The sequence below is a fragment of the Anomaloglossus baeobatrachus genome, chromosome 1 (assembly GCF_048569485.1).
Source record: "Anomaloglossus baeobatrachus isolate aAnoBae1 chromosome 1, aAnoBae1.hap1, whole genome shotgun sequence".
NCBI classification, from domain to species: domain Eukaryota; kingdom Metazoa; phylum Chordata; class Amphibia; order Anura; family Aromobatidae; genus Anomaloglossus; species Anomaloglossus baeobatrachus.
Window position 1 is genome coordinate 264,905,289 of NC_134353.1, and position 12,837 is coordinate 264,918,125.

General features: G+C 43.3%; 1 protein-coding gene across 1 annotated transcript in view; it reads right to left on the minus strand.

Annotated features, from left to right (window-relative positions):
• Positions 1-12,837, minus strand: part of ZGRF1 (zinc finger GRF-type containing 1) — a 189,658-nt gene that overhangs the window by 72,879 nt on the left and 103,942 nt on the right. Inside the window, exons 9-11 of the mRNA XM_075349440.1 lie at positions 6,775-6,913; positions 2,831-3,012; positions 444-640 (exon numbers count right to left, since the gene is read on the minus strand). Of these exons, the coding sequence (XP_075205555.1) occupies positions 444-640; positions 2,831-3,012; positions 6,775-6,913 (518 nt within the window). The remainder of the gene's footprint in view (positions 1-443; positions 641-2,830; positions 3,013-6,774; positions 6,914-12,837) is intronic.

Sequence of the window (12,837 nt, forward strand, 5' to 3'; positions counted from 1 at the left end):
ACCAAAAAAACAACAAAAAACAAAAACAAAAATTAGAGGAGGTTGGGTACAGAGTAGATATGAATGGGCAAACTATGCTATCCACAAATTTTAGATTCTTGTTAAAATTGGAAATTATAAATGTTATGCAAGAGAGGACACATTATTTTAACCCCTTTAGAAACATAACTGATCAGGTGTTATGTTCATGCTGTGCCATATGTTATAAAGGAGCCCATTGTTATTCAATTAACGGTCTAAACAAAAAGATCACTTTAATGCACATATTTGCTGCAAATTAAATATTGTAAGTTTCTACAAGTCTAAAATATTTTTAGTGTAAGGGTTAATACTTCTAAAGCCCAAATAGTCCAGAAAATATAAATGTCTGATTATTAAATAAAAATAAAAAAAAAAAATGATATGATTTAATTGATTAACTGAAATGAATATTGAATACATACCTAATAATGAGCTGGCTCTCCTCATATAAGTTTATATTCTGACATCTGACATAGTTGCACAGACTCTTCATATCCGCCATGACCACTCGAGATTCAGGTTTGCTTCTACCATTATAGGTCTCTTTTATTTCATCCAACCATTTAAAGAATTTACATTGCCTGCCTTTGGGAGCATCACAAGCAAAAAAGAAGCGTCCCTATAATAGACAGATATGTATTTTTTAAAAAAAAAAAAAAAAATGCATATGAAGATTTCTTTTTTGAAATACAATTAGAAAGACAAGAAAACAATAGAAGCAGTTTATCGCTATGATGTTAAATTGTATAATCAAATAACATGAGTTAAAAAAAATAAAATAAATAAATAAAAATTCACAGGCAGCAGCACACCAATGGCATGAGTGTACAATCCATGTGCTGTCCGGGAGTACCATTGTAGTGTATAGGAGATGCGGTAAAAAGATATATTTTACCTGTCGGAGAAGCTTTGTAATGTATTTATTTTTTCACATGTGAAAATCACGGATGGTAAAAACTGACACTGACTGAGCACTGATGAAACGCAGATCCAAATTATTGAAAAACAACACACTGTTTTTATGTACCATAAACACAGATATCTGAATTGGAGCCAACATCTGTATTTTCAGTGCAGATGGTATGTGATTGGCATTGGTGACTATTTTAAGTGGTGACTGAGTTAGAACATGTATTCCAATAATTATGACCAAGTCCCCCAGGGGCAGTTTTATGAAGTTGCCCTTTTCAGGATTTTGAAAGGGTTCAAGACAGTGCAATGTAGAGTATAGGTCATTTATATAATATCAGACACCCTGCTGAAATCTGCTCTGACAACGGCCGGCTAAAAATGGACACACCGCGTTGAATACAGTAGCTCTGTAATTTTCTCGTGGCTGCTGCGGAGTACTGTTTTTACCTTCTACTCATTTGAATAGGAGATAAACAACATTACACAATAGAGGTCACGAAGTAATGTAAGGAGCAGTAAGTCGTGTTCCACTCTCTAAAATGTACATCCGGCTATTGTCAGAATCGATTTTACTTCATTGGTGGGGTGTTAGGCGTCAGACTGCACCTGACAAATCATAATATGTTCAATCCAGGATGACCCCTTTAATATACGCAAGCCTGAATAAATGGGCCAGCACACCTATTGGTGTAAAGGCAATGTTTAGGTGCACATCACACATTGCACTTATAACAATTGGTGTTCCAGCTCATTTCTTTAGTTCTGCATACTTTTTTTGGACTTTGTACACATAGGGGAGTTGTCCCAACCGCCTTTTTGGGCGGTGTATCTTGTCCACAGGCAGATGTGAAACAGTGAGGTACTAACCCTGCTCTGCCCTTGTCTATTGAGGCCCGCTGACACATAGTGAGGCGAGATATCTTGAGTCATGGACCATCCTGATTGGGGTGCACCTGGTCATAGCTTTTACATGAGTTTCTGAATAACCGGACCCACAAAAATGCCTTCTTTCAGCTTTGCTTTGGACGGTCCCTGAAACTTGGTACACAGGTACTTAAAGTTTCTCCTTCATCAGTCCAAGCTTAATGTGGAGTGGTGGCAGGAGAATTTTAGTGGGATCAACTAAACATTTCCACAATTATGTCCTTGAGTTCAGGTTGCAAAGATGTTCTCATTGGCCAACTTTATTGCCTCCTGTGACGAGTCCTATCCCGGCTGTCCCACTCACACAAAAAGCATGGGTACTTTGTGTATCCTCCTTGCTGCCCAAGGAAAAAAAGAGAACTTTCAGACACTGAAGCATACTTGCTGACATTATGCGGTAGCACAGCCTTCAGACTTTTTTTTTTGGATGAACCAAAGTCTTCACTCGCCCACATTGTTCTCAAAAGTTAAACTTTTCAATTATCCCAGGAACATCACTGCAATAGACTAGAGCACCGTCTTGAGAAAAATATAAAAGGAATTCCTTTTGGAATTCTCTTCTTTTGGAAGCCTATTGAGTCCGTTCTTGTGAAAAACTATACACAATGGAATTTTAATTTTTATCTTTTTTTTTTTTTTACTAAAAAGGTTCAGCGATTGAAAGTACATAAAAAAAAAAAATCATAATTTTTTTTTTAAACAATTTTACTATTGCAGACCTGTGTAATCAGTACAAGAGAAGACACTTCATCTTACTATAACTGTACATAATAGGTGGACATTTAGAGAAGGGAAAAAAGGTAGTAGCAAAAGTTCACAATAACAAGTACAGTAACAATATCAACACCCAGATAAAAAATACCTTAATAAATTCAATTGTGAACTTGTTAGGCTATGACTGATCTAACACAATAATTGTTTGCGAGTCAACTCCTTCTCCTAAATTTATAATACACGGAAAGGAAGAAGTTACCTTGTTGGGGCCTTCTTTTCTGACCATTACAAGCTTTGCTCGCTGCTGGTGAAGACAAAGGGGACCAGCATTATCTTTCCCAGGTGTCTCATTTTCGCTTGAAGTATAGAAAGACATATCAACTTTGGAGAAAGCTTTGTGCAGTCTCTGTGACAGCTCGAACATTATTATATTTAAATGCTCTGCACAGAAAGAGGAAAGGTGTTAGTGACATTTTCTAAATAAAATTAGATCTTTCATAATTTAGCATCTGCAACAATAGTGACACAATGGCTTCAAATGTAAGAGTGACACCTGTAGGTCACAATAGGTACTACAAATGTTCAAATAGAAAAAAACATTATATTGCCCTTATCGGGATCGAAAGAGTAAGGCTCTGTGCGCACTAGAGCTTTTTACCCGCGGATTTGCCGCGGAAATTTCTTGAGAAATGTCTGCAATCTTTGTGCAGACATTTCCCAGCAATTTCTATGAAAAAAAAAATTAGCTGTGCGCACTTGTGCGGATTTTTCTCAAGAAATTTCCTTGAGAAGAATTTCTCGAGAAAATTTCTTGAGAAAATGAACATGTCCATTATTTCCGCAGGTACCCTGCGGATTTCGGCAGTACAGCCTGCAAAAATCCGCAGGGAACCACCCGCGGGAAAATCGCGGCAATTCCGCGGCTAATCCGTGGCAAATCCGCGGCAAATCCGCATGCGGATTTGGTGCGGATTTTTTCCGGAGGTCCGGAAATCTTTCACTCCCAGAAGTTTCTCAAGAAATTTTCTTGAGAAACTTCACATTTCTAGTGCGCACATAGCCTAACATTTCATCTTGTGGAGAGTGACATGCCAATTTAAAGGAGGCTTATAAGCCATGCAATGCTCCTCAGGGAAACTAAATATGCAAATTACATCTCAAGAGAGGAAGAAAATGAACACTAGTGCCACTTAATGGAAGTAGTAATCCGAAGTCATATTGTAAGTCATGTTAAAGGGAACCTGTCACCAGGTTTTTCACTTATGAGCTGCAGCCACCACCATTGAGCCCTTATATACAGCATTCCAGAATACTGTATATAAGTGCCCAGGCCACACTGTAGAATGTAAAAAACACTTTTTTTTTATAAAAAATATATTGCTTTTATTAGTTTTTTGAAAACAAACAAACATACATAGAAATCATACTAGAAGCATAATAAAAAAAATATATACAATATATATATATATATATATATATATATATATATATATATATATATATATATATATATATATATATATATATATATAATATAATAATAATATACCGTATTTTTCGGACTATAAGACACACCAGACTATAAGACGCACCCTGGTTTTAGAGGAGGAATATAGAAAAATAAAATTTTAAAGCAAATAATGTGGTCATGACACACTTTCGGGGCGAGGATCTGCTGCTGACACTGTTATGGGGGTAATGTCCCCAAATTCTCTACTAAAAGGTACCCCATCCTGGTAATGATCCTCCTGCCTTGTATATGATCCCCATCCTTGTATATATGTACCCCATCCTGGTATATATTCCCATCCTGCTATATGCCGCCATTATGGTATAGCCCCCATCCTGCTACATAGCGCCATCCTGGTATATGCCGTTATCCTGCTATATACTGCCATCCTGCTAAATACTGCCGTCCTGCTATATGCCCCCATCCTGGAATATGCCCCCATCGTGCTATATACCCCCATCCTGTTATATGGCCTGTATCTGTGGCACACAAAACAAACGTTTATACTCGCCTTTCCTCGCTCCATGCAGCATCGCTCCTCCTCCTGTCAGTGCCGGCAGTGGCGCCGCTGACCTGAGTGGAGCAGTCACCCTTCTCTGCAGCATCGCTCGTCCTCCTGTCTGCCTGTCAGCTTACCTGTGTGGAGACTAGCGGTGCGCACAGCGATTACGTCATCCCTGTGCTCACCGCTCTCTACACAGATCAGCTGGCTGGCAGACAGGAGGAGATTGCGATGCTGCAAACAACGGTGACAGGTGAATATACTTATTCACTGCCTCCCGCGCTGATGATTATGCGCGGGGGCAGTGAATACAGCCGCACATGATCACTCCAGGCTGTAGTTGCCAGGAGTGATCATGCGGGCCGGATGTTAATTATGTGCGCACCCCCGCCCATCTGTCAGCGTCGGCTTCAGCGCTGAGGGATGATGGGTGGGAGGATGGGCGTGTATATGAAATGAGCGGGCCCACATGGTCACGTCAGGCTGCTACATCCTGCTCATGCCACCGATGACCCACTCCACCGCAGCACCCTCATTCCCCGAAGCAACATTCAGACTATAAGATGCACCCCCCACTTTCCCCCAACATTTGAGGAAAAAAAAAAGTGCGCCTTATAGTCCGAAAAATATGGTATATTATACATATATTATACGAGAGACAGCAGTAGACCATCTTGACGTGGACAGTTAAATGGTAAGACATATGTTTTAAGTAATAAAACCCTACTTTAAAAAGGAAAAAAAAACAACTGAACGTGTGGTGCGGTCCGGTCTGTTGGGTGTCACTGCTCTCATTCCGGCGCCTCCTTAATCTTGTGCAGTCGCCATCCTCTTTCCCAGCCCCATGTGCATGATGTGTCCTGCGTCATCCACAAAGAGGCCACCATTGCGCTCCTGCGCACTTTGATCGGCCCTACTGAGGGCAGAGCAAAGTACTGCAATGCACAGGTGCAAAAAAAAAATCAAAGACCGCCCGCACATACTCTCAGTGCATCCGCAGGATTGCAATGGAGTTCTCTGTGTGAATGACGCAGGACGCGTCATGCACAAGGGCTGGAAAGGTGGTCGGCGATTGGCAAAGATAGAGGCAGCGCCGGACAGAGACCAAAACACCCATCGGACTGGACCACTCCCTAGGTGAGTATTATAAAGGTATTATAAAGGTGTTTCTTATGTTCTACAGAGCGGCCTGGGCTCTTCCATACAGTAGTCTGGAATACTGTATACAAGAGCTCACTGGTGGTGGCTGAAGCTCATAATGGAAAAACCTGGTGACCATTTCGCTTTAAATAGTTAATATTGGTTTTTAGGATTGCTGCTTCCAATACGTGGCACTAGAGTAAAAGTCTCTGAAAAAGTCATTTGCATATGTTGCACCTAGGAACAAATAAGCCAGCAGCAGTCCCCATTTCCCAAAAGATTCTTGGAGTAGGCTGCATTTCTGTGAGGGACGGACTGTGAGGGGATCTCCTGAACCTAGCTTGACAGCATCATATAGGTGTACGAGGCAGTCAAGTTGGGGTCAGACCTGTGGCCTGCCCATGAATTACTCTGCATGCTCGGACAATGGATGTGAGAATATGGCATTAAACGAGGCTTCTGGTCAGATCTCGCGAATCATTGTTCATGCCATTTCTAATCAACATGCTGTTAAAAGTTAATCATAAGAAAAACTGTAATACATACCCTGGTTTACTTATGAAACATTACTGTGAATTCTAGTCTAATTCAAACAAAAAAAATGTAGAACTGTCAGAATTAAAAGGAATATTATGGTTTCAGTAAAGTAATAAATGCATGAAATCATGGCTTCCAAAATCTCTGCTTGTGGTAATTAATGGGAATCTTTCCAATGTCCATAAGATGAAAGACACACAGTTCATTACACATCATAGCTCTGATATCTGCAATATGGACATAATTGTGCACCACATGATGAGAGCACATATGTATTCATTGGGGTAAACAAGGATGTGTCTTTCTGCAAGAAGAGATCTTGAAAGTATAAGGAAATTATATAAAAAGGCTAAATGGACATATTTGAAGTGTTTCCTTCATGCAATATCTTTGTTTGTTGTAACCAGCATATTCTTTTAAAAACATGACAAAGAATGAACAAACATATATGCATCCAGTGTCAAATCAGAACCTCTGTTCTGAAAAATATATAAATGAGAAAACCTTCTCCCACCTGCAAGGCACGCACTAAAGACGAGCTTATAATGTGACGAGGACAGGAACATAGTCGGAATAGGTATTTTCCTTTCAGGGACTGGTGTAGACAGAACAGTCTGCCTACATGGAAAGTGAAGTTCACCAGTCAGCAAAACCTAGGGTTAATAATATGGTATAGAAGGTCAGGACAGCTAGAAATAACACACACACATTAAATAATTGTATACCAAAAGCAGCTATTACAATGAAACATGCAAGACTAATGTTCTCTATATCCATCAATATACATGAGAATCCACCTATCAGCCATGCCAAAAAGCTCAGCTATAAGAAGTGAATGGCGTTGATTTTCTTGTAACAACGGCACTTGTCAAGGGGTGTCATATATTGGGTAGCCAGAGAATGGGCAGTTCTTGAAGATGATGTGTTGAAAGTGAAAAATGTACTAACGTTAGGATCTCAGCGACTTTGACAAGTGCTAAATTCTGATGGATAGATGACTTGGCCAGAGCATTACCAAAAATGAGCAGTCTTGTAGCAGTTTCATTATGTGTAGTAGTTAGTACCTATAAAAGTGGGCAGAGTGCCCATTCTTACCCATTTGCAAAAGCAACTACAATGGGAATGTAAGCATCAGAACTGGACCATGAAGCAATAGAAGAAGGTGGACAGGACTGAGGAATGATGGGTATTTGTTTTACATCATGAAGACAACAAAGTGCACGTGCATCACTTATTTGGGAAAGGAATAGCACCATCTATTGGATGGCCTCTACTTTCACAGCTTACAGTACCTAAATGATCCATCACTAATATATTAACACCTCCTGAGGTCAAATGGAGTCTACGACTTGACAGGTGAGAGCTACTTTAATGGCAAGCTTTAAAGTTATAGTTATTTGGATCGCTACTTCCAATAGGTGGCGCTGTGCTAGAGTTTGTCTCCTTTACTGGAGAGACAATTTGAATATTTCCCAGAGGGGCATTGCAGCTATAAGTCCCCTTACCTGGCAGCCAGACTGGCTTGCAAAGTCTCCTTAAGGAGAATAGTGTTCCCCCGTGGAATTTTAGGGGCATTGCAGCTATAAGTCCCCTTACCTGGCAGCCAGACTGGCTTGCAAAGTCTCCTTAAGGAGAATAGTATTCCCCCGTGGTCCCCACATAGCTTTCTCATGAGCCAGATCAGACACCCCCATACTTTGCACTGACGAGGGGCAAGCACCCCGAAACACCGTGTCTGCAAATTGGGATTCTGATCTGGCTTATATATCCTGAGTCATATTGCAAAGGATTGTCGAAAATCCACTTGTGACTTTTAGGATCGCTACTTCCAATAGGTGGCGCTGTGCTAGAGTTTGTCTCCTTTACTGGAGAGACAATTTGAATATTTCCCAGAGGGGCATTGCAGCTATAAGTCCCCTTACCTGGCAGCCAGACTGGCTTGCAAAGTCTCCTTAAGGAGAATAGTGTTCCCCCGTGGAATTTTAGGGGCATTGCAGCTATAAGTCCCCTTACCTGGCAGCCAGACTGGCTTGCAAAGTCTCCTTAAGGAGAATAGTATTCCCCCGTGGTCCCCACATAGCTTTCTCATGAGCCAGATCAGACACCCCCATACTTTGCACTGACGAGGGGCAAGCACCCCGAAACACCGTGTCTGCAAATTGGGATTCTGATCTGGCTTATATATCCTGAGTCATATTGCAAAGGATTGTCGAAAATCCACTTGTGACTTTTAGGATCGCTACTTCCAATAGGTGGCGCTGTGCTAGAGTTTGTCTCCTTTACTGGAGAGACAATTTGAATATTTCCCAGAGGGGCATTGCAGCTATAAGTCCCCTTACCTGGCAGCCAGACTGGCTTGCAAAGTCTCCTTAAGGAGAATAGTGTTCCCCCGTGGAATTTTAGGGGCATTGCAGCTATAAGTCCCCTTACCTGGCAGCCAGACTGGCTTGCAAAGTCTCCTTAAGGAGAATAGTATTCCCCCGTGGTCCCCACATAGCTTTCTCATGAGCCAGATCAGACACCCCCATACTTTGCACTGACGAGGGGCAAGCACCCCGAAACACCGTGTCTGCAAATTGGGATTCTGATCTGGCTTATATATCCTGAGTCATATTGCAAAGGATTGTCGAAAATCCACTTGTGACTTTTAGGATCGCTACTTCCAATAGGTGGCGCTGTGCTAGAGTTTGTCTCCTTTACTGGAGAGACAATTTGAATATTTCCCAGAGGGGCATTGCAGCTATAAGTCCCCTTACCTGGCAGCCAGACTGGCTTGCAAAGTCTCCTTAAGGAGAATAGTGTTCCCCCGTGGAATTTTAGGGGCATTGCAGCTATAAGTCCCCTTACCTGGCAGCCAGACTGGCTTGCAAAGTCTCCTTAAGGAGAATAGTATTCCCCCGTGGTCCCCACATAGCTTTCTCATGAGCCAGATCAGACACCCCCATACTTTGCACTGACGAGGGGCAAGCACCCCGAAACACCGTGTCTGCAAATTGGGATTCTGATCTGGCTTATATATCCTGAGTCATATTGCAAAGGATTGTCGAAAATCCACTTGTGACTTTTAGGATCGCTACTTCCAATAGGTGGCGCTGTGCTAGAGTTTGTCTCCTTTACTGGAGAGACAATTTGAATATTTCCCAGAGGGGCATTGCAGCTATAAGTCCCCTTACCTGGCAGCCAGACTGGCTTGCAAAGTCTCCTTAAGGAGAATAGTGTTCCCCCGTGGAATTTTAGGGGCATTGCAGCTATAAGTCCCCTTACCTGGCAGCCAGACTGGCTTGCAAAGTCTCCTTAAGGAGAATAGTATTCCCCCGTGGTCCCCACATAGCTTTCTCATGAGCCAGATCAGACACCCCCATACTTTGCACTGACGAGGGGCAAGCACCCCGAAACACCGTGTCTGCAAATTGGGATTCTGATCTGGCTTATATATCCTGAGTCATATTGCAAAGGATTGTCGAAAATCCACTTGTGACTTTTAGGATCGCTACTTCCAATAGGTGGCGCTGTGCTAGAGTTTGTCTCCTTTACTGGAGAGACAATTTGAATATTTCCCAGAGGGGCATTGCAGCTATAAGTCCCCTTACCTGGCAGCCAGACTGGCTTGCAAAGTCTCCTTAAGGAGAATAGTGTTCCCCCGTGGAATTTTAGGGGCATTGCAGCTATAAGTCCCCTTACCTGGCAGCCAGACTGGCTTGCAAAGTCTCCTTAAGGAGAATAGTATTCCCCCGTGGTCCCCACATAGCTTTCTCATGAGCCAGATCAGACACCCCCATACTTTGCACTGACGAGGGGCAAGCACCCCGAAACACCGTGTCTGCAAATTGGGATTCTGATCTGGCTTATATATCCTGAGTCATATTGCAAAGGATTGTCGAAAATCCACTTGTGACTTTTAGGATCGCTACTTCCAATAGGTGGCGCTGTGCTAGAGTTTGTCTCCTTTACTGGAGAGACAATTTGAATATTTCCCAGAGGGGCATTGCAGCTATAAGTCCCCTTACCTGGCAGCCAGACTGGCTTGCAAAGTCTCCTTAAGGAGAATAGTGTTCCCCCGTGGAATTTTAGGGGCATTGCAGCTATAAGTCCCCTTACCTGGCAGCCAGACTGGCTTGCAAAGTCTCCTTAAGGAGAATAGTATTCCCCCGTGGTCCCCACATAGCTTTCTCATGAGCCAGATCAGACACCCCCATACTTTGCACTGACGAGGGGCAAGCACCCCGAAACACCGTGTCTGCAAATTGGGATTCTGATCTGGCTTATATATCCTGAGTCATATTGCAAAGGATTGTCGAAAATCCACTTGTGACTTTTAGGATCGCTACTTCCAATAGGTGGCGCTGTGCTAGAGTTTGTCTCCTTTACTGGAGAGACAATTTGAATATTTCCCAGAGGGGCATTGCAGCTATAAGTCCCCTTACCTGGCAGCCAGACTGGCTTGCAAAGTCTCCTTAAGGAGAATAGTGTTCCCCCGTGGAATTTTAGGGGCATTGCAGCTATAAGTCCCCTTACCTGGCAGCCAGACTGGCTTGCAAAGTCTCCTTAAGGAGAATAGTATTCCCCCGTGGTCCCCACATAGCTTTCTCATGAGCCAGATCAGACACCCCCATACTTTGCACTGACGAGGGGCAAGCACCCCGAAACACCGTGTCTGCAAATTGGGATTCTGATCTGGCTTATATATCCTGAGTCATATTGCAAAGGATTGTCGAAAATCCACTTGTGACTTTTAGGATCGCTACTTCCAATAGGTGGCGCTGTGCTAGAGTTTGTCTCCTTTACTGGAGAGACAATTTGAATATTTCCCAGAGGGGCATTGCAGCTATAAGTCCCCTTACCTGGCAGCCAGACTGGCTTGCAAAGTCTCCTTAAGGAGAATAGTGTTCCCCCGTGGAATTTTAGGGGCATTGCAGCTATAAGTCCCCTTACCTGGCAGCCAGACTGGCTTGCAAAGTCTCCTTAAGGAGAATAGTATTCCCCCGTGGTCCCCACATAGCTTTCTCATGAGCCAGATCAGACACCCCCATACTTTGCACTGACGAGGGGCAAGCACCCCGAAACACCGTGTCTGCAAATTGGGATTCTGATCTGGCTTATATATCCTGAGTCATATTGCAAAGGATTGTCGAAAATCCACTTGTGACTTTTAGGATCGCTACTTCCAATAGGTGGCGCTGTGCTAGAGTTTGTCTCCTTTACTGGAGAGACAATTTGAATATTTCCCAGAGGGGCATTGCAGCTATAAGTCCCCTTACCTGGCAGCCAGACTGGCTTGCAAAGTCTCCTTAAGGAGAATAGTGTTCCCCCGTGGAATTTTAGGGGCATTGCAGCTATAAGTCCCCTTACCTGGCAGCCAGACTGGCTTGCAAAGTCTCCTTAAGGAGAATAGTATTCCCCCGTGGTCCCCCACATAGCTTTCTCATGAGCCAGATCAGACACCCCCATACTTTGCACTGACGAGGGGCAAGCACCCCGAAACACCGTGTCTGCAAATTGGGATTCTGATCTGGCTTATATATCCTGAGTCATATTGCAAAGGATTGTCGAAAATCCACTTGTGACTTTTAGGATCGCTACTTCCAATAGGTGGCGCTGTGCTAGAGTTTGTCTCCTTTACTGGAGAGACAATTTGAATATTTCCCAGAGGGGCATTGCAGCTATAAGTCCCCTTACCTGGCAGCCAGACTGGCTTGCAAAGTCTCCTTAAGGAGAATAGTGTTCCCCCGTGGAATTTTAGGGGCATTGCAGCTATAAGTCCCCTTACCTGGCAGCCAGACTGGCTTGCAAAGTCTCCTTAAGGAGAATAGTATTCCCCCGTGGTCCCCACATAGCTTTCTCATGAGCCAGATCAGACACCCCCATACTTTGCACTGACGAGGGGCAAGCACCCCGAAACACCGTGTCTGCAAATTGGGATTCTGATCTGGCTTATATATCCTGAGTCATATTGCAAAGGATTGTCGAAAATCCACTTGTGACTTTTAGGATCGCTACTTCCAATAGGTGGCGCTGTGCTAGAGTTTGTCCTCCTTTACTGGAGAGACAATTTGAATATTTCCCAGAGGGGCATTGCAGCTATAAGTCCCCTTACCTGGCAGCCAGACTGGCTTGCAAAGTCTCCTTAAGGAGAATAGTGTTCCCCCCGTGGAATTTTAGGGGCATTGCAGCTATAAGTCCCCTTACCTGGCAACCAGACTGGCTTGCAAAGTCTCCTTAAGGAGAATAGTATTCCCCCGTGGTCCCCACATAGCTTTCTCATGAGCCAGATCAGACACCCCCATACTTTGCACTGACGAGGGGCAAGCACCCCGAAACACCGTGTCTGCAAATTGGGATTCTGATCTGGCTTATATATCCTGAGTCATATTGCAAAGGATTGTCGAAAATCCACTTGTGACTTTTAGGATCGCTACTTCCAATAGGTGGCGCTGTGCTAGAGTTTGTCTCCTTTACTGGAGAGACAATTTGAATATTTCCCAGAGGGGCATTGCAGCTATAAGTCCCCTTACCTGGCAGCCAGACTGGCTTGCAAAGTCTCCTTAAGGAGAATAGTGTTCCCCCGTGGAATTTTAGG